This window comes from Lissotriton helveticus, chromosome 6, assembly GCF_964261635.1.
Source record: "Lissotriton helveticus chromosome 6, aLisHel1.1, whole genome shotgun sequence".
NCBI lineage: Eukaryota > Metazoa > Chordata > Amphibia > Caudata > Salamandridae > Lissotriton > Lissotriton helveticus.
Window position 1 is genome coordinate 115,852,062 of NC_136067.1, and position 22,888 is coordinate 115,874,949.

At 46.5% G+C, this 22,888-nt stretch overlaps 1 protein-coding gene across 4 annotated transcripts in view; it reads right to left on the reverse strand.

Annotated features, from left to right (window-relative positions):
- Nucleotides 1–22,888, reverse strand: part of LOC144762309 (exportin-5-like) — a 949,573-nt gene that overhangs the window by 170,295 nt on the left and 756,390 nt on the right. For all 4 annotated transcript variants that reach the window (XM_078647462.1, XM_078647460.1, XM_078647463.1 and 1 more), the window contains exons 29-30: nt 5,099–5,206; nt 4,723–4,860 (exon numbers count right to left, since the gene is read on the reverse strand). In XM_078647462.1, coding sequence (XP_078503588.1) covers nt 4,723–4,860; nt 5,099–5,206 — 246 coding nt within the window. The remainder of the gene's footprint in view (nt 1–4,722; nt 4,861–5,098; nt 5,207–22,888) is intronic.

Below are 22,888 nucleotides of genomic sequence, written 5' to 3' on the forward strand. Positions count from 1 at the left end.
AGAACCGCTCCAATGAAGGGGGGCTTCTGAGAGGGACTCCGGTGCGACTTCGGCATGTAGATGGAGAACCCCAGCAAATGCAGGAGGTTGGCCGTAGTCTGGAGGTGGGAGACGACTGCCTGGTGCGAGCCCGCCTTCAACAACCAGTCGTCGAGATAGGGGAAGACTGGAACCAATAATCTGCGCAGATGAGCTGCGACCACCGCCATCACTTTCGTGAACACCCGAGAGGCACTGGTAAGACCGAAGGGGAGCACGGCAACTGAAAGTGCTCTTGGCCTACCGTAAACCGCAGGTAACACCGGTGGACCGGCAGGACGGTGTTATGAAAATATACGTCGTCCAACGCTACCATCCAGTCTCCAGGGTCGAGGGTCGAGGGCAGCCAAGACCTGAGCCAGAGTCAACATCTTGAACTTCTCATTCCGGAGGAAACAGTTGACGTTCCTGAGGTCCAAGATGGGGTGCAGGCTCCCTTTCTCCTTCACGGGGACCAGAAAATAGTGGGAATAACCGCGTCCTACTTCTGACCCAGGAATGTGCTCGAATGCGCTTGGCCAGGAGGGCTGTGACTTCCTGCTGGAGAAGCACAAAATGGTCCCCCGACATGCAGTGGAACTAAGATGGCATGGCTGGAGGGACAGTCTCGAAGGAGAGGGAGTATCCCCTTCGGACTATTTGCAGCACCCACCTGTCCAAAGTAACGGATCGCCAGAGGGGGAGGTGATGGCGAATCCTACCGCTCACCGGCGTGGAGTGTGTCCCAAAGCTCGGACTAGGAAGGCTTTGAGGTGGATGCTGCCGGAGCGGAGGTGAACTGACCCGCACGCTGGCCCCCTCTACCGCCGCGGCGGGCACCACGTTTGCGCTGATGTTGGTTCTGCACAGGCTTCTGGCTGAACGAAAATGTCGGGGCACCCCTTCCGTGGCCACAAAAGGAAAGAAAAGCAGACTTGGCGGGGCGCGTGGTGGAGAGACCCAAAAACTTGTCCGTAGCCCGGGAGTCCTTAAAACGCTCCAACGCATTATCTGCCTTATTGCCAAACAGGCGAGTACCATCAAAGGGCATGTCCGTAAGAGAACTTTGAACATCCCCTGAAAAACCAGTGGACCGCAACCAGGCGTGGCGACGGAGGGCCAAGGTCGTGGAAATCGCCCTACCCAGTGAGTCTGCGGTGTCCAGTCCACACCTGATGGCGAACTTGGCTGCATCTTTCCCCTCAGCAACAGCTTGAGAAAGCACTGTCCGAACCTCTTCCGGACACTGAGGCAGCACCTGCGCAACCGTGTCCCATAGAGCGTGGGAGTAGCGGCCCAAGAGGCACGCGGTGTTCACCGACCGCAGCCCTAAGCTGGCAGATGAAAACAGTTTCTTGCCGAATTGTTCCAGCTTCTTAGATTCCTTATCCGGCAGAGCGGTAGGGAATGGGCTTTGGGAAGTGGAGGCCTGGATGACCAGGCTCTCTGGGGTTGGGTGGGTGATGCCTGGCTACGTTCTTATCCACGGTAACCCCCGTGACTGGTGTAGACCAGGTGCCCATCAATACATCAGTTAACGCCTCATTGAATGGTAGCAGGGGCTCCATAGAGCTTGCTGCCGGCCGAAGTACTTCAGTGAGGAGATTAGTCTTGAGGGTCACTGTAGACAGGTCAAGGTCAAGGGCCTCAGCTGCTCTATGGAGCACCACAGTGTATGTGGCGCCCTCCTCCATAGCCACAGCAGGAGGGGAAAGAAAACTAGGGTCAGAGGAGAGGTCAAGGGCCATGTATACTCTAACTCTTCTGTCCATTGCTGTTCCGATCCGCACTGCTGTGCGAGAGGGTCCTCAGACCCCTACCAGTCGTCCACTTCCTCCACTGCCGGTGGAACAGGCTGCGGAGGTGGGGGAGGGACAGGGGAATATAAATGGTCGAACTGCGCCGGTCGGCATCGGTCGGGCTCCATATCCTAATTAGGGTCCCAACCAGGATCAAAATTGTCCGGGAACCCAGGCAAGGGCGGCGGTGGAACGAACAGAAAACACTGCGGCTCCGGGGGCGGAGGACCCACTGGGGCCATAGCTGCCAGCAGCGCTGGCAGCAAGGGAGGGCCCCGCAGTCCCAGCTGAGGGAGGGCTGAGGCAGGAGCCTTAGGCCTGAAAAGGTGGTCCATGGCTGCAAGAAAATCTTGCACCTGGGCAGGAGTCACCGACCCAGGCATCCCAACATGGCACCATGAGTCAAAGACTCAAAAATGGACAATAAAAAGTCTCAAAAGTTTAGTCAAAAAGTGACTAGGGTACATGCTCTAACCGGATCTGCGCTTGGTGGCGGGAAAAAAAGAAAGAACTGACGTCAGCGCGCATGGGTGGCGCCTAAGTAGTCTCCATGACGTCATCTCGGTGCCTACGACGGACGCAGAGCCGCACGACGTCACCTTCCGACACGCAGGGGTACTGCTGACGAAAACTTTCCAGATCCAGTCTGACACCTGGGGATATTCTGAGGTAAGGAATCTATCACCAACGTGTCTCTTTCAGATAAGAGAGACTCCAGTGTACCAGAAAGACCAGTGTATGTAGAAGTCTGTATCAGAGTTTGTAGAATGACCAGGGGTTCAGATGGTGCTGAAGACCAATCAACAGGCAATAACCCAACTGAGGTTATGTAGTTTCTTGGGCCCTGAATGCACAACTATAGCTAATCGAACTCATAGATACTGAGATGGTATGGTGTCTCAGTTCCTACATACTCATGATCTATGGTTCCAAGCATAGTTCTGTTCCAGAGCAGAATCCCTGCAACAACACCAGAGTCAAGTGTGGAATCATCAACACATCCGGAGATCCGGAAGAAGCACGACTAACATTGTGACACCATGGGGCCTTCTCTTTGGATAGAGAATGGCGGGATGGAGTCGAATCATACATTGCTTTCTTATGCTTGCGTGTGGACTTCGATTTGGTCTTACCAGAGGACTTAAACTGCGAAGTTGACATCCTGCGTGTGGCCTTGGGAGCAACACCATACCCTGAACTTGGAGCAGGGCTTATACGAGACCCAATCTACTTCTTGGGGTCTGCAACATACAGCTTCGCTTCTTGGTCTTAGATTTGTTGCATTAGGGTACATTTGTCACACAACTTCAAGTAGTGTCCCGAGTCCAAGCACCAGAGACAACATCATGTGCAGGTTCATGACTGACATTTGTTTTCTACAGTTGCCGTACGGTTTGAAACTTGTAGCCTTAGGACGGGACATTGTTCCTGGTACCACGATCCCAGAGAGAGTTTAGTGTGTTGGTGTCTGGGGTGCCAGATTCACTTGCTTACTGGATTTGGTTCAATTTTCAAGTGTCGTCGGAGACTGATGAACTTCGAAGCAGAGCTCTGGAACCACATCAGAGGGTTAGGAAAGAAAATGACACCCGCAGCAGAGTTGGCACTTCTATGCGGCTTCCTACCATCCATCGCTTCTTGTGAAGAACAGAGTCAATGCAGAGCCACACGGCACCATCTAGAGGCACTGGCACATAGGGAGTATCCTAAGGTGAAGAATCTGGTTATCCATCCCAAAAAATAATTTACTCTGCTAGACAGAAATTCCCAGGAAGACAATCAATGCAAAGAGCATGACCATTTGGCTTAGATTGAAATTATATCAAGAAAAATAACCATAGCTGGAACTAAACGACTTAGTAAAGCAAAAATTAGGGTCAAAATATTTTTTCCGTGGAGAAAAAGTAAAAAAAGGCAAGTGTTTAGGGATCCTTGCTCCACAATGGACTGTGATGTGTGTGTCAATGACGTGTGTGGCATGGCGCTCAAGCAGGATGCCTTTCTGCAATTGAAAGTCAAATTTATAGTTATGAGCCTGCTTCATATCTATACTTCTTTCTTTTGCATTGGGGGAGTAAAAACAAGGAAAAACAGACCGTGCTTTTTAAGCCACGATTAACTTGAATTTGGACGACAAGGGTTCAAAATGGATTGTACTATTCATCAAACCTCAATTTTGCACTTTTACACAATCTTCCATAGCACAGGATACCAGAATGTTCTCATGTTCCACAGATATTTCAGAGGGCCACAGTAACACACAAACTCCAAATGCTATTTCCACCCAATGATTTTCTACAAGAATCTTTATAGCTGATAGCAACCAGCTATCAGCTTAGTGTGTTGCCACGGACAAATATGTGCCACCTTCTAAGAATAAAACAACATGGGTCTGCATTGCAAGTAAATATGAAGAGAACCTTAATCAATTCCAGTATTCAAGGTCAAGCTAGCATCCAGATATTGCACTAGGAATGTTCTATAATTAATAAAGGGAGCAGCCAGTAAAGAAAATATACAAAGAAATGCAAAGAAAGTCTATTACAGGTGAAAGATGATTTGAAGTCTATGCATTAACTAGCACAGATAAGATGAAATGCTGATAAGTAAGAAGGGTTGTGGTGGTAATACTCGTGTACAGTCACTTCTGGAGGCATTGGTGGCACAATAAACCCTCACAATCTGAAAGTACGCTTCAAAGAATTGAGATTTTCTAAAGGAGTATTGTCTGAAGTCCTGTGCTGTTGCCCTTAAGTCTTGAGGAAACCTGGATAGCTAAAAACTCATTTTCATCAAGCATTCTGTAAATCTAGTTAGAAGGCAACGTCCTAGTATATAACGACAAAAAAGCTGATGATAGCAATTTCAGGTTTCCACTTATAGTGCAAAACAGCAACACACTCACCAGAGCCTCGTAGATCTGGAATGCGAGACTGACCAGACCAGACATGCAGACATCGTGCTGCCCATGTACCTGTAGTCCTTGGAGTACAATAGTGAAGAACCATGTAGCAGCATCAGACATCATAGTTCCTGAAATGGCCTGCAAAGAAACAATTGTAAATGAGAAGGAACCAAAGTACACTTGTCATCCCATATTGACAATGTAAGACATATTCAGAATTGCATCATTGCCAGAATGCAAGAAGGCCATGCGACCAATCTTCTCCAAGTTGCATCATGTATCTTTGTTATTTTCTGGAGAAGCATTTTTAGCCAAAACTTAAGGCAACAATATTCGGTGGACTCCTCCATGTCCTGTAAATACATGCTTAACATACCTGCTTGAGCAGTGGCCAGCAGAGCTGAGTGGTGGTTCTTTGGCAAGCAATGGTGTCATTCCAAACAAGAGACGTGAAGGTTGTGATCAACAAGGCTGAGCAAACTTCCTGTCAGAGCAAATAGTATTTTCAGTTAGGTTTTTGTACTCACTGGTTTAGAAGACCACAAAAGTACACTGGCCATTCTGTACAACATTTCAGAACATTGAGATGGGCATCCAAAGTGCAAAACGTTCTTGTATAGTCATCTTGAATCGTGGCTCACTGCTATATATTTGTATGATGGGGTAGTCAAACAGACTAAAATGCCTGAAACTAACATGCTTTGGCAATGGTAATAAATCTGGCTTATAACTGAAAGTGCCTCTTGAGACCCTGGTGAGTAAAGGCACTCACTAACTCAGCACACATGCATTCGGACACTCATCTTTGCAAAAATACATCTCTTCGTCCACTCACTGACTCACTTCTGTATGCACCTACTCACCCCATCCAAAATGAAACATACAGAAAAACTCTACAAGCAGATTCAAGATCAATAAAAAGATTAAAAATAGAAAACATTTGTGCCAAAACACAACAAACGTATGATTGAAATAAAAATAAGTAAAACAAATTAAAAAACAGCGTGCAGTTATTTTGGAATAGTATTGCAAATAAAACACAATGTAATAATTCACGCTAAATGACTACTAGCTTTTAAAAATGTATTTCATAATAAATAGACTGTCTCTGTTGTAAGGTTTCCTAATAAACAGATCAGTTCCATGGCATTTGACATGATTTTTCTCAAATAAGTCTAAAACATTTATGACTGGCTTTTCACTATGTACAACCTCGGGGTACTGTACAAAGCATACCTTTTCTCATAAATCAGATAGCATGCACAAAGTCCTAAACATTGAATTATGTGCAAAATTACAGTTGGGAACACAATACACATCCAGTCATAAGAGGGCCCAATACAGATTTTCACTGTGCTACTCTTATTATACACTAAACATTTATCAGAAGGAGTAATAAGACAATGCATTTATAGAGCGCACAGCTACCTCGAAGGGGGTGTCCCGGCGCTAGCAGAAAGTCCACCTACAGGAAACCTAGCAGCAGAGATTCTTAATGATGTCAAGGCAAGAGTGTGAGAAAGTGCCTAACCAACCCCTAACTTCCCAACTTACCTTTCGAAGTGGTGGTTGCACCAAGAAGTCCTTCGTCTCCCTGCCTGCAGTGCTTTTGCAAACTGGAGGTTCTCTATTGTAAACAGGGCATCCGACCTCGAAACAGCACCTTGCACCCAGCTGCCCTACTGCCACTGAGGATGCCCCATTGGTGCTAATTTGTTTCCCCATTTGCCCTGAGCTAAAGTCCAGGAGCTTTTCCCTCACTGCATTGTGCGCAGTGCTCTGCTAATGTTGTCTCCACCCTGCTGACTGCTGTGCATTGTTTTGCTGTTAAGACATGATGAGGTGGTCCAGCCCACAGGACTGTCCGCTACTCTAATGATGTACCATAAGTATTACGTTCTGTTTGATTGGTAATGTTGTGAATGTCATGTATCTCTGTTGACTGCAATAAATAAAGGTTTAATAAAAAAAAAGTCCAGGAGCTTTGCTCCTACAACCCAGTGGCCTGCTTACCAGCAGCCACAAACCGGAGGTCCCGTAAATCCCATTGGATAACATTGGGCCTCAACACTGCACCCGGCCGCCTTAGTGCCGCAGAGGGTGTAACAAGAGTGCATCACTGACCCTGGGGGACCCCTGAGTCTACCCCCAGAACCTCAACTCCCACTACCGAATACTTACCTAAAAAACGATAACCATATTTTCCTCCATGGGATAACATTGACACTTTTTCCTGAAAAGTTTGAAGTGTGGAGTTTTGAAACCCAAAGAAATTCTTTAAAATTGTACGATTCAACAAAAACGCTTTTACTCACCTGGTTACAGGAAATGTCTGTGAGAAAGTGGCTCTATATATACTGGACTAGAAGGAAGTACAGTGTGTATAGATTCCACAAACCCCAGAGGTATAACAGAGGTAAAAGTCAGGACTGACCCTACTCTCAAAAGTGGTAGCTTGGTCGAGCAGTAAAGCAGTACCAGAGGACAGTGTAAAGCATTTGTTGTACACACTCAGTCAGTAAAGGATTTCACACATTCAAGGACTGAACTCCAGGCCAATTGTTTTTATATCAAAAAGAAATAGTTGTTTTATTTTTTTAGAACAAACAGGCATAAAAATAGACTTTTCTCAATATGAGTACTCTCATGTAATTACTTTGCTTAGAGGCAATAAACTTTGTGAACACGATAGATACAGGGGTTGCAGTAGGCAACACAATCCTAGACACACTAAAGCATTGAATTCAATGTGTTTTCAACATATAAATACAGTTGATTACTTTGTCGATTACTTTGGTAGTTCCAGGACTGGGTTCTAGATTCAGTCCTGGGGTCTAAGCTGAAACCAATTTAGTAAAACGGTTTTAGCTATAGCAGTGATTTTTCAGAAATATAAAGCGGTTTTAAAAGTTAACACTTAGAAACTTTTCAATGAAAATCTGGCAATGTTATCCAATGGGAGAAAATTCAGGTTGCAGGTAAAGTACGATCTCGTTACTTTTGTAATCCAGTACTGGTCTCCTGGGGCCAGCACTGGGGTATCGACTCAAACCAGGTAAGTATTTACGTTTCAGTATTCCGTATGATTTTTAAAGAATATTTCTAGTTTTCAAAAGTAGACAGAAGAAATTTCATAGAAAAGTAGACAATGGATTCCTATGGAGAAAATACAAGTTACTAGTAAACCCGCTAGGGATTACTTTTGCGTTTCAGCACTGGGCTACAAGGTACAGTACTGGCTCCTCTCCTGATCATAGGCGAGTATTTCGGAATTTGGATGATTTTATATGAATTTTTCAAGTTTTCAAAAGTAGGCACTTAGAAGATTTTTCGAGTCAAACCAGTCAATGTTATTCAATGGCAGGTAAGTGAGTTACCGGTTTCCTGGTGGGTACTTGACTGGTGAAGTTGTGGTTCTGTGCATAGACTCAGGGGTCCCCCAGTGTCAGGTAGGTACAGTTCGTTCACCCTCAGCGGCGCAGGGGCGGCCGGGTGCAGAGGTAGTAAGGCCCAATGTTATCCAATGTGGGACAGGGGGCCTCCGGTTGGTGGCTGCTGGTGGCTGTGGGAGCTGGGCTCCTGGTCACTTGCTTAGGACAAAGGGGGAAGCAGGATAGGACAAAGGTGGCACAGCCAGCGGCACTCGGGCGGCTGGGTGCAGGGTGCTTTTGAGCCGTTGGGCGCTCAATGTTATCCAATGGAAAAGGTAAAGAAGGAACAAAGGCTGCAGGCTCAGGGGCGGAGAATCTCCAGAGGCGACCAGCATGTCGAGAGGTAAGTTGGGATCTTGGAGCACAGGTAGGTACCCCAAAGGGAGGCACAGGGGGCTGTAGGGTGCCGGGGTGTCTTTGGGTGTCGGAAAAGCTTACCCTCAGATGGTCGCGGTTGGGGGGCCCTGGTTCTGAGTCTGCAGGCGTCATCTGGTTCGTCGAGGAGGGTCTTTGGGCACTGGACTTCGCGTCCCAGGGGACACTCAGTCAAAGCTTATCAGCATTTCAGAAAAAAGTGGGGGCATACCAAGGCAAGAAAGATGGCACTTTCTCACAATGTCCCAGTGCTGCACCCAGGCATACAGCACTGAGTAAGAAAAGTAATTCAAAAGTATCTTATCTGCTATTTTACCGAAAATCCCATTCAAGTCTATGTACTGTATTTACAAGTGATTGCATTTCTCTGAAACAATACTGTAAGTCAAACCATAGTGCATTTACAAATGCAATTGAACTGCTTTACAATTAGCATTTACTACTGTAAAGTATTTATTGCTTACCTGTGCCAGGCTTGCTTGGTTCTAGAAATAAAATAACTAAAAGAATATTTTTATATAAAAACAATTGGTCTGAAGTTCAGTCTTTGAGTGTGTGAATTCATTGACTGACTGAGTGTTTACAACAAATGCTTAACACTATCCTCTGATAAAGCCTTATTGCTCAACCTCATTACCACAAATAGAGAGTTAGCTTCTATCTAACTTTACCTCTGCCTACCTTTGGGGTTCCACTGGACTCTGCACACACTATACCTCACTTTGGTATAGTATATACAGAGCCAGCTTCCTACAATTCCCAAAAGACATTCTGCGGCTTAGGGACTGCAAACCCTACACTGGCTCTCCAGTAACAAAAGCATCTGCTTCAAATCTTTATGTATGGTCCATAAGGCTCTCTATCTACCCTACCCTACGAGACTGAAATCCATGTTCACCTATAATTCCATGGGCAGATCCCTACGCTCTTCCTCTAATCTATATCTCCATGTACCCAGAACAGTAAGGAATAAATGAGGCGACACAGCCTTCTCTACAGCTGCCAGAAACATGAAAGTAATTTCCCAGCACCTCCAATTTAGAAAGGCCCTGAAAACTTGGCTATTCTGCCTATTGACATCCCCAATATCACCCTCCCGCAGGTACTTTCTTTCTGGAAGGTAGTCTATAACACCTTGACTCTCTCGGGTAACTGCTGTGCTCTATGTAAGAAACTGGCTCAATACATACTGCACCAAAGGGAGGTACAGTGTGTATGGAGTCCAAGGGTATCCAGAGGTTTGGCAGAGGTTAAAGTTAGATAGAACCTTACTCTCTAAAGTGGTAGCTTGGTGGAGCTGTAAGGCAATATCAGAGGACAGTGTTAAGCATTTGATGTACACACTCAGTCAGCAAATGAATTCACACACTCAAGAACTGAACTCTAGGCCAATTGTTTTTGTATAAAAAATATACTGTTGTTCTATTTCTAGAACCAAGCAAGCCTGGTACAGGTAGGCATAGAAGTACTTTAGAGTAGTTAATTACTTGTGTGAACACAGTTCAAAATTGCAGTACAACTTGTACTGAATTTGGTTACAGTTTAAGTAAGCAGGATACAACACTTAACAGGTATAGTGCATTCAAATGAATGGGCTTTTTAAGTAAAATGCAGTTAATTGCTTTTCAATTTACTTTTTGTAAAAGTGCTGGAAACTAGATTCAGCACTGGGACATTTCCTGAAAACAGTTGAGAAAATGCGTTTTAGTTAGATGTGCGAATTTTAAAGCATATTCTTGTATTTCAAAAGTCGACACTTTGAAACTTTTTGGGAGAAAAAGTGTCAATGTTATCCTATGAGGAAGGAAAATGCTACTTACCAGTATGCATCTGTTCTTGGCATGTAGAGCTGCAGATTCGTACACTTTTGCAATAGAGCGCCACCTGGTGTTGGGCTTGGATGATTGCAGGTTGTTGTCTTCTTGGAAGAAGTCTTTGTAGTCACGAGATAGGGGACTCCTCCCTTGGACAATACTGTGCATGGTCATCGACTCCATCCTCAGATTGTTTTTCGCCATGATGGGAAATGATGGAGTTAGTAGAAGTAAAGAGAAAGGATGTCCATGCGTGTGCATCTAAATAAGATGAGAACTGGAACGGATACAAGTCCCGGGGAGGCGGGAGGGCATGTACGAATCTGCAGCTTTACATGCCAAGAACAGATGCATACTGGTAAGTAGCATGTTCGAGGCATGTGGGCTGCTGAATTCATATCTGTGCATAGATCGCCGCCTAGTGTTGGGTCCGGATGATTGCACCTTGTTGTCTTGGAAGATTCTTCGAAGTATCACGAGATAGGCGACTCCTCCCCTGGACTACAGTAAGCATGGGCATCTTCTCCATCCTCAGATTGTTTTTTTCCGCCATTGGGTTCGGATGTTATTCCTATGCTCCAACTTCGGAATAGAAACAAAACATTTCTAAAGGCCTTCGACTTCGACGGTATTGTTCTCGCTCTGTAATTATTAACTTGATCGAACTTTCCATCTCGAAGCGGTCGTCGACGCGGGCCGTTGGGCCTTTTCGACGCCACGTGGGCCTGCTGTCGATGGAAAGGAGCCCGTTCAAAAGGTGCCCACAATGCCACTACAAGTTCCCGCATACTGACAAACACTCAGTATGCAACAAGTGCCTATCACCAGACCATAAGGAAGAAACCTGCCCAGCCTGTGCCCAATTCCGGTCGAAGAAAACCATCCGGATTCGAAGGGCTGCTAGGCAAGAGATGCAGCGACAGGCACCGGAACCAGACATCTTCGATGATGACCAAGAACTACCGGAAACTCCAGATTCGGACCTAGAGATCGTCACCGTCGAGGACTACTCAGACGACGAGATCCCACCGGGGCAAATCGTGAGTACACTGCCACCGACACCAATTAGCCCGTTACCGAAGGCTCCGGTCGAGGCATCGCCAAAAGGCCTTAGCCAAGATCCGAAGAAACATTCGCCAGCCCCGCCGTCCGGCTCGGCTCTGAAACCAAAGATAAAGCCTTCAGAGACCCCAGGGCCAAGTAACGTGATCCCAAAGAAGGTTCTCGAACCCAAGAAAGTCGTCGAACCGAAAAAGGCCGTACAGCCTAAAGGCGTCAAGCCGAAGAAGGCCGCCGACCCAAAGTGCTCTGATCCAAAGAAGGCCGTCGAGCCTAAAGGCGCCGAACATAAAAAGGCCGTCGAGCCAAAGAAGCCCACAGAGCTGAAGGTCGCCGACCCGAAGAAGGCCATCAACCCAAAAAAGCCTGCTGTGCCGAAGGTCGCCGAACCAAAGAAGGTCGCCGACGTAAAGGGTGCTGCATCGAAGCCTGTAACCCAGCCGGAGAAGGCTATCGAACCAAAGTCAAGTGCTCCAAAAAGACTGGTCGATCCAAAAGAATCCATCGACTCGGCAAAGAACAGTCAACCGAAAAAACCTGTCGAGCACAAGAAGCGTGTCGAACCGAACAACCCGGTCGATCCGAAATCACTCGTCCACCCGAAGAAAGGGTCAGAGCCAAAAAAAGACCAAAAAGGCACCGAAAGTCGGCGATACAGAAGGGGATATCGACACAGAGACGATAGTCGATCCAAAACAGACTACGCCAAAAAAGTCAAGGACACAACTACGGACAGTGGAAGAAGAACTCTTCCATCCGGATCCATCAGATGACCAGGCAAAAATATATATTAATCCTGAGACTGGTAAAGTCACAACCCTACACAGGAAGAAGAGACCACTGGACACAGACTCTCATTCCCCCATTCCTCTGAAAAAAAAGGACTTTGGGACTTCTCCCTCTAGACCCTTCTTTCCTTTCTATCCCACTATGCCTACTACTCCTTTTGCTCCTTACTCTCGTCCTCACCATGGGGACAATGATGGCGACACAGGGGAAGATCCTCAGCATGATTATCATTATCAAGAGGATCCTAACCCCCAAAATGAACCATGGGAAAAGCCAACTGACCCATATGACACGCATCCCATCCCCGACGTCCCCTCATACCCAACAAAACCGTCACCTACTGACGACACTATTGTCTTCAACCAACTAATAGACAGGGCAGCGCAGTACCACAACGTAGACATGCACAATGACCCTATAGACGAAGACTTCTTATTTGACACTTTCCCTACTTCAGAGAAAAATGTAAGTACACTTCCTATGCTAAAGGGGGTGTTAAAACACGCGTCTGATGTATTTAATGATACAGCCAGAGCACGCGTAATCAATCCCAGGATTGAAAAGAAATATAGAGCAGCCCCTACAGACCCTACCTATATCAGGTCAGTTACCTTTAGACTCACTAGTAGTGGCTAATGCACGCAAAAATGTCAACTTACAAACAGGGGAGGCTCCTCCTCCTGATAAAAAGTCCAAAAAACCAGAGGCCTCTGGTAAAAGGGTAGCATCACAGGCCTCCAATTCATGGAGAATTGCAAATACACAAGCTCTGCTAGCTCGTTACGACAGGGCACACTATGATCAGCTCGAAGGCTTAATGCAACACCTGCCTGAGCCTTTTAAAGCCCAAGCTAATGACCTCATACAGGAGGGAACATTTATTACAAACATCTCCATCAAATGTGCGCTTGACGCAGCCGACACTGCAGCCAGGTCTATTAACACTAGCGTTTTACTACGACGACACGCATGGCTGCATATTTCTGGCTTCAAGAACGAGGTGCAGTCCACCATTCTTAACCAGCCAGTCAACCAAGACTTCCTTTTTGGCCCTGCAGTCGATACCATTTTAGATAAAATGAAGAAAGACTCAGAAACTGCAAAATCAATGGGTGCATTGCAGTTTCAGCAACACAGAGGTTTCTTTCGACGCTCCTCATACAGAGCAGCTACACGAGGCAATACTTCACAGACCTCATCGACATATAAAGGCAACACCCAAGGTTCCTTTAACAAGAACTCCAACAGAGGAGGTTATAGGGGCAACAATAACAAGGGAAGAGGACGTGGAGGCAATAAAACCAGAGCCTCCACTGCCACAAAACAGTGACTGCATCACGCTACCTCTAGACCACCCAACACCGGTCGGAGGCAGACTCCAACAGGTCCTACCTGTCTGGAAAGCAATTACCACGGACAGGTGGGTAAGACAAATTATCCAGTATGGTTATTGCCTACAACTCACTTCTACTCCACCAAACATACCACCCAGACACCATCCTATGTCCAAGGAACACATCACCCTGCTACAACAAGATGTGAAATGCATGCTGGAAAAGGGGGCCATAGAGCCAGTCCCTTTCCAACACCAAGGGACAGGAGTATACTCCCTATACTTCCTTATTCCCAAGAAGGACGGTTCCCTCAGACCAATATTGGACCTCAGACCCCTAAATCAATACATACTGTTGGAGCACTTCCATATGATCACACTACAGCAAGTGCTCCCGTTGCTACAAGGAGACTTCCTAGTAACACTGGACTTCAAGGATGCGTATTTTCACATACCCATCCATCCAGCTCACAGAAAATACCTCAGGTTCACAATAGAAGGGCAACACTACCAATTCAAGGTTCTCCCCTTCGGAGTAACCACGGCTCCAAGAGTGTTTACAAAATGCTTAGCAACAGTGGCTGCACATCTCAGGAGGCAACACATCCATGTGTTCCCGTACCTAGACGATAGGCTAATTCAAGCCAGATCGTACGAACAGTGTGCAAGAGACACGTCTCAGACACTTCAGCTGCTACACAGCCTAGGCTTTTTGATAAACTACCAAAAATCGCATCTACAACCATCCCACACACAACAATATCTGGGAGCTACTATAGATGCCTCAGTGGCAAAGGCATATCCAAACACAGCAAGGATAGCAAGCATGCAGATGCTCATTTGCAAATTTCAGCCACAACACTCTCTGCCAGCTCGAGTCTTTATGCAGCTCATAGGCATGATGGCCTCCTGCATATTCATTGTCCCCCATGCCAGACTTCAAATGCGTCCATTGCAAGAATGCCTAGCACGGCAGTGGAATCAAGCTCATGGACAACTAAAGGACCTAGTGTTGGTAGACAGTCACGCTTACAACTCTCTGCAGTGGTGGGACCCACAAAACCTTTCCAAGGGGCGACTGTTCCAAGAGCCGGTTCCACAACTAGTACTAACAGCGGACGCATCACTGACAGGCTGGGGATCCCACCTCCTTCACTACACAGTACAAGGGCTCTGGACAACCAAACAAAAGAAACGGCATATCAACCAACTAGAGTTGCTAGCGATATTCCTAGCCCTGAAAGCATTCCGAAAATACTTGTACAGCAAGACTGTGTTGATCCGGACGGACAACACACAGCAATGTACTATATCCAGAAACAGGGAGGAACACACTCTCCACAGCTGTCCCACTTGGCACAGAGCATATGGAAGTGGGCAATTCAAAAAGAAATCTTTCTCCTGGCAGAACACCTCCCAGGGAAAGACAACCAAATAGCGGACCTGCTCAGCAGACACGGCCAGCAACTACACGAATGGGAGATTCACTCCCAAGTTATCCAGCCATTCTTCAGCTAGTCGGGGCATCCAGAGATAGACCTGTTTGCCACAAACGAAAACTCAAAATGCCAGTACTTTGCCACCAGGTTCCCACATCCGTTGTCACAAGGCAATGCGATATGGATCAACTGGTCCGGCAGATTTGCGTACGCTTTCCCCCCAGCACCACTGATTCCGCTGGTGGCACGCAAACTGGGGCAACAGTCACTCACACTGATTCTAGTTGCTCCCACATGGGCGAGACAGCCATGGTACACAACGTTCCTAGACCTTTCAGTAGTTCCTCATCAAAAGCTGTGCCTCGCACCCCACCTTCTAACTCGGAACCATGGAGAAATCAGACACCCAGATCCAAATCAGATGAACCTAGCGATCTGGCTCCTGAAGTCTTAGAATTCGGATACCTTTACTTGCCTCCAGACTGCATGAACATCATTAAGGAGGCAAGGCAACCAACTACTAGAGCATGCTATGCAGCTAAATGGAAAAGATTTGTTATTTACTGCAACAATAACCAGATCAACCCATTAGATGCTTCCATACAAAACATTATATGTTACCTCCTGCATCTTCAAAGATGCAACCTAGCATACTCTTCAATAAGACTACACCTCGCTGCTATAGAAGCATACCTTCAAAACAGGCAACACCTTTCACTGTTTATAGAGTCCCAGCAATCAAGGCTTTTATGGAGGGTCTTAAAAGGGTGATTTCTCCAAGACACCCACATTCCCCAGTCTGGAACCTAAATGTAGTACTTATCAGACTTATGGGACCTCTTTCGAACCTCTACATTCATGCGAACTGCAATTTCTAACGTGGAAGGTGGCATTCTTGATTACCATTACCTCACTCAGGCGAGTTAGCGAGTTACAAGCACTAACTATTGAAGAACCCTTCATGCAAGTACATGCTAACAGGGTAGTTCTTAGAACAAACCCTAAGTTTATTCCAAAAGTCATATCCAATTTTCATATTAATCAATCAATAGAACTGCCAGTGTTCTTCCAGAATCGACAGTCAGTAGCTGAAAGAGCCCTACACACTGGATGTAAAGAGAGCTCTGCTTTATTATGTGGACAGAACGAAATCATTTAGAAAAACAAAGCAATTATTTGTTGCTTTTTCACCACAACATAAGGAAAATCCCATATCAAAGTCAGGAATAGCCAGATGGATAGTTAAATGCATTCAAATACGTTATCAAAAAGCACTTTATCTGTCCCCCCAAGAGCACACACTACGCGAAAAATGGGGGGCATCCATGGCTTTCCTAGAAAATATTCCTCTTGAAGACATATGTAGAGCAGCCACATGGACTACCAAACACACTTTCACAAAACACTACTGTGTAGACGTACAAGCAAAGCAGCAAGCTGCTGTAGGCCAGGCAGTCCTCAAAACCCTCTTTCAAACTGCTGCAGCTGGCACAGGTGACAACCGCTAGAGGAGATATTGCTATACAGTCTATGCACAGATATGAATTCAGCAGCCCACATGCCTCGAACGGAATATGCTACTTACCAGTATGCATCTGTTCTTGGCATGTAGGGCTGCTGACATTCATATCGCCCGCCCTTCTTCCTGGTGCCTGTCGCAGCTGCAGCATTATCTTTTGCATGGCCATCTCTTACTTTACTATCTCCATCTCTGCCACAATGGCGAAAAACAATGGATGGAGAAGATGCCCATGCGCACTGTAGTCCAGGGGAGGAGTCACCTATCTCGTGATACTTCGAAGACTCTTCCAGGAAAACAAGGTGCAAACATCCGGACCCAACACTAGGCGGTGATCTATGCACAGATATGAATGTCAGCAGCCCTACATGCCAAGAACAGATGCATATTGGTAAGTAGCATATTCCTTTCCGTTCGAGGCATATGAGCTGCAGATCGTACACTTTTGCATCGATTGTGCAGCAGTGTCTCCCCTTGCGGTGGTCGCTTGTATCCATTACAGTATTTTGAAACAGTGTTCTAAGGACAGCTTGGTACACTGCAGCTTGCTGTTTGGCCTGCACATCAACACAATAGTGTTTAGTAAAGGTGTGTAGTGTAGACCATGTTGCTGCTTTGCATATGTCCTCTAGTGGTATATTTCCTAAGAAAGCCACAGAGGCTCTTAGTTTGCAAAGTGGAGTGCGCTCTAGGAGGCACTGTCAGTGTACGTTTAGCTTTTTGATAGCATATTTGTATACACTTTACAATCCACCTCGCGATTCCCCCTTTAGAGATGGGGTTGCCTTTGTGTGGGGGAGAGAAATATACAAATAATTGTTTTGTCTTTCTAAATGATTTAGTCCTATCTGTGTCGTATAACAGGGCTCTTCTAACATCTAAGGTGTGTAAAACCCTTTCTGCAACAGAGTCTGGGTTTTGGAAAATCACAGGTAGGTCTACTGATTGGTTAAGATGAAAAGGAGTGATAACCTTTGGCAGAAATTTGGGATTAGGCCTAAGAACCACTTTATTAGGATGTATTTGAAAAAATGGTTCTTGTATTGTGAATGCTTGTATTTCACTAACTCTTCTGAGAGAGGTGATGGCAACAAGGAAAGCAGTTTTCCATGTTAGGAATTGCAATTCACACTTGTGTAAAGGCTTGAAATGGGGTCCCATAAGTCTTGTAAGGACAATTTTAGGTTCCATACCGGAGCAGGTGGTAACCTAGGTGGGATTATTCGTTTTAATCCTTCCATGAATGCTTTGATTGCAGGTCCTCTGAAGAGAGATAGAGGTTGCCTATTCTGTAAATAGGCTGCAATTGCTGCCAGATGCAGGCGTATGGAAGAATAAGCTAAATTGGACCTTTGTAGGTCAATCAATCAATCAATCACAGAATTTGTACAGCGCGCTACTCACCCGTAAAGGTCTCAAGGCGCTGAGGAAGGGGGGGGGGGGGGGTCGCTATTGCTCGAACAGCCACGTCTTGAGTTGTTTCCTGAAAGAGAGGTGATCCAGGGTCAGCCGTAGGTGAGTGGGGAGGGAGTTCCATGTCTTGGCTGCCATGTAGGAGAAGGATCTTCCTCCGACGGTGGACTTCTGAATTCGTGGGACGGAGGCGAGGGCGAGGCTGGCGGATCGGAGCTGGCGGGTGGGTGTGTAGAAAGAGAGGCGGCTGTTGAGGTACTTCGGGCCCATGTCGTGGAGGGCCTTGTGTGCGTGGGTGAGGAGTCTGAACGTGATCCTCTTGTTGATGGGGAGCCAGTGCAGGTCTTTCAGGTGGGCAGAGATGTGGCTGCGGCGAGGGATGTCCAGGATGAGTCGTTCTGAATGCGCTGGAGTCTTTTCTGGAGTTTGGCTGAGGTTCCAGCGTAGAGGGTGTTCCCGTAGTCCAGACAGCTGGTGACGAGGGCCTGGGTGACCGTCTTCCTGGTATTTGTGGGGATCCATCGGAAGATCTTTCGGAGCATGCGCAGGGTGTTGAAGCAGGATGATGAGACTGTGTTCAGGTGTAAAAGGTAACAAATTATATTTTGGATGGAACCATCCAGTGGATCAATGTGATTATTGTTACAATATATTGCAAATCTTTTCCACTTAGCAGCATAACACGCTTTGGTAGTGGGTTTTCTAGCTTCTTTAATTATGTTCATACAGTCTGGTGGCAGATTTAAGTAACCAAACTCTAAGACTTCAGGAGCCAGATCGCCAAATTCAGTTGGCTTGGTTCTGGGTGTCTTATTTCTCCATGGTTCTGTGTTAACAGGGAGGGCTTGAGCTTTAACTTTTGATGTGGAACCAGTGAGAGATCTAGTAGTGTGGTGAACCACGGCTGACGTGCCCTTGTGGGAGCTACTAGTATTAGCTTGAGAGACTGTTGTCTGAGTTTGCGTACTACTAGTGGAATGAGTGGGAGAGGCGGAAAAGCGTACGCAAATCTGCCTGACCAGTTCATCCATATCACATTCCCTTCCGACTGTGGGTGTGGAAACCTGGCGGCGAAGGTTGGGCATTTTGCATTTTCGTGGGTGGCAAACAGATCTATCTGTGGATGCCCCCACATTTGGAAAAATGGTTGAAGAACTTGTGGATGTATTTCCCATTTGTGAATCTGTTGTGACTGTCGACTCAACAGATCTGCTATCTGATTGTGAATTCCTGGAAGGTGTTCTACTGTCAGGTGTATGTTTTGAGGAATGGCCCATCTCCAAATGTTCTGCGCGAGCTGGGACAGTTGTAGACAGTGCCCCCCCTGTTTTTGTATATAGTACATGGCTGTCATATTGTCCGTCCGGATTAAGACAGCTTTGTTTTGTACTTGCAATTGAAACGTTTTGAGTGCTAGGAATATTGCTAGCAGCTCTAGATGGTTGATATGGAACAGTTTTAGTTGGTTGTTCCATTGGCCTTGTGTGGTATAGTGTAAGAGATGGGCTCCCCATCCTGTGAGGGATGCGTCTCTTGTGAGCACTATCTGTGGAACAGGCTCTAGGAACGGCCGACCTCTTGTCAAGTTTTTGGTGTTCCACCATTGCAGAGAGCGATATGTACGGCTGACTACCAACACCAGGTCTGTGAGCTAACCTTGAGCCTGATTCCACTGTTGTGCTAGACATTCTTTCTCTGTATCCTGGCTGGACTGGGATACGCTAGAGCTGTAGATGTGTTTATGGCAGCTCCTAGATACTGATGAACGTGCGAAGGCTTTAGGTGCGAATTGGTGTAGTTTATGGTAAACCCTAAGTTGTGCAATGTTTGAATTGTTTGCTTTGTGTGTTGAGCACATTGTCTGAATGATTTTGCTTTTATGAGCCAATCGTCGAGGTAAGGGAAGACATGTATCTGTTGTCTTCTGAGATGTGCCGCTACTACTGCTAAGCACTTTGTGAACACTCGTGGTACTGTTGTGACCCCGAATGGAAGGACTTTGAACTGATAGGGCTGTCCTTGTATGACAAACCTTAAATACTTCCTGTGAGCTGGATGTTTAGGAATGTGAAAGTAGGCGTCTTTTAGGTCTAGTGTTGAAAGAAAATCGCCTTGTTGTAGTAGTGGGAGTACTTGTTGCAGAGTGATCATGTGAAAATGATCTGATTGTATGTAATGGTTGAGGGGCCTGAGGTCGAGAATTGGCCGTAGTGTCCCGTCCTTCTTGGGGATTAGAAAGTACAGGGAGTAAACTCCTGTTCCCTGTTCTTGTAAAGGAACTAATTGAATAGCATCCTTATGTAGAAGTGCTAGAACTTCCTGTTGAAGCAGTCATATGGTCTGTAGACATTGGACGCTGCCTGGGTGGTATGTTTGGGGGGGTTGCTGTGAGTTCTAGGCAGTAGCCATGTTGGATAACCTGTCTCACCCACCGGTCTGTTGTGATGGAATTCCAGACAGGTAGGAACTGTGATAATCTGCCCCCCACAGGAGTGGAATGCTGTAGGGGAAGCAGAGGGAAGTCACTGTTTGGGAGGGGAAGAGGAGCGGTTGTTGTTGTTACCTCTACCTCTTCCCTTATTATTATTGCCTCTGTATCCTCCTCTAAAGTAGCCCTTGTTAATGGAGGTCTGTGTGTGCGTTTTGAAAGATGATGTTGTATCTGCGCCGGTTTGCTTAGAGCCTCCTCTATAAAAGGAGCGGCGAAAAGAACTTCTAGTCTGTGTGGGTTGTAATGCACCCATAGACTTAGCTGTGTCTGTGTCTTTTTTCATTTTTTCTAGTGTAGTGTCTACTTCCGGCCCAAACAATTGGTTTTGATTGAAGGGCTGGTTCAAGATGGTAGTCTGCACCTCCGTCTTAACCCTGAAATGCGTAACCACTCATGTTGTCTGAGTATAACACTAGTATTGACTGCTCTGGATGCAGTGTCAGCTACATCTGGTGCACATTTATTTGAGGCATTAGATATTAATTTGCCTTCCTGTATGAGCTCTGTTGCCTGATCTTTGTATTGATCTGGGAGGTGCTCTAGCAGTTTTTCTAATTGATCGTAGTAAGCCCTGTCGTAGAGTGAGAGCAGGGCTTGTGTATTTGCTATGCGCCATATATTTGTAGCCTGCGCAGCAATCCGTTTCCCTGACGCATCAATAACTTTGGATTCTTTGTCAGGTGGGGGCGTGTCACCAGAAGTCTGGGAATTAGCCCTTTTCCGTGCATTGGACACTACTAAAGAGTCTAGTGGCAGATGTCCCTTAATATAGACTGGATTAGTATGGTGCTGGTCTATATTTCTTTTCTATTCTTGGATTGAACACTCTACAACGTACCGGGTCTTTAAATACTTCCGGAGCATGTTTAATGACTCCTTTGATCATGGGTAGTATTTGCGTAGACCTTTGTGACTGCTCAAATGTATCAAGTAAAAAATCCTCATCAATGGCATCAGAGTGCATTGAAACCCCGTGGTAAAGGGCAGCTCTATTTAAGAGATGATTAAACCCAATACTACCTTATGGAGGGGAAGGTTTTGTTGGGTAGGACTGAGGATCAGGAATGTCGGGCACATTGTGTGGTGGGAAGTCATATAAATCGTCATCTCTAGGATATGCATCTGGATTGATATCTTCATCTACAGGGTATGCATGTGGCTCTGGTATGTCATTCCCTCCACCTAGATCATACTCCTCATCAGTGTGGTGTGATGATGCAAGAGATTTAACAGGAGAAACTGCAGGTGAAATGTAAGGAGGGATAGGAGAGGAAGAAGGTAAAGGAGAGGAAGGGTGTATTGGAGAAGTTGCACAATCTTTCTTTTTGGCAGGAACCACAGGTAGAAGTGGTGTGTCTGCTGGTCTCTTCTTGTGAGGAATAGCTTCCACATGTCCAGTTTTTGGGTTGATATGGACTTTCTTTTGCTTAGGATCTGGTCTAAACAGTACTTCTTCCTCTACAACCTTCTTCGGCGTTGATTTTTTCGGTGCCGATAGGGGTTGTTTTGTATTTTTTGCTGTAGGAGGCGTTACAGAGTCCTGTGGCAAATTTTTCGGGGCCGAAGGTGGTTTTGGCTTGGTAGGCTTGTTAGAGGGTTTAGGTGTCTCTGAATCAGGCCTTGGAGTCTTTGGTACCAAGGTCGGAGTTTTTGGAATGGAGACAGGTCTCGTTGGCTTTGAGGCGTCGGACGCTGGCTTTCCATCTTTATTTTTGGAACCGGAAGGTTTTGGATCCGGAACTTTTTGCGGATCCAGTACAGTTTTCGGCTTCGGCACCGGTGCATCTTTTGGTTTGGGTGCCGAATGATCTTTGTCTTTGGGCACCGAAGGGAGTTTTGGCTTCGATGTCGTAGAATCCTTCGGTGTCGAAGGATGTGTATTCTTCGGTGCAGATGGAAGAGGTGGAATTGGCACGTGCGGTTTTGTCGGTGCCGAGGCACGGGAAGTCGTAGTCTTTTTCCTCGGAGCCGAGCCCGAAGGCGGGGCGTCTGAGGGGATATTTCGGTCTTGACTGGGCCCCATGGGCGGAGTGCTGACCGTTGCCTTTGGCTTGGGTAGTGTCTGTTGTGCAGGGGCAAGAGTACTCATGGGTTGACGAGATGGAATCGAGTCATCTGAGTCCTCTGCCTCCGATATGATCTGGAGATCAGGCGAGTCTTTCTCGGTGGCGAGTGGAGCCTCGGAGATGTCCTCGTCCTTGGTGATGTTTTCTTCGACGATCTCCTCCTAAAGATGGCCTCCGGTGCTGGGGCCGTTCTCCTCATCTCGTGTCGACGTGCCCTCCGATCCCGAATGGTCTTCGATCGGAAGGATGCACAAGCTGTGCAGGTCGACTCGTCGTGTTCTGGCGATAGACAGAGGTTGCACACCTCGTGATGGTTGCTATGAGGGAATTTTGCTCGACATACCGGGCATCTCTTGAATGGAGTTCTGTCCATGAGGCGTAGGCTGTACGGCGCCGATAGGCCCAACAGCCCACGTCAACGCACTGGAATGTAGCCG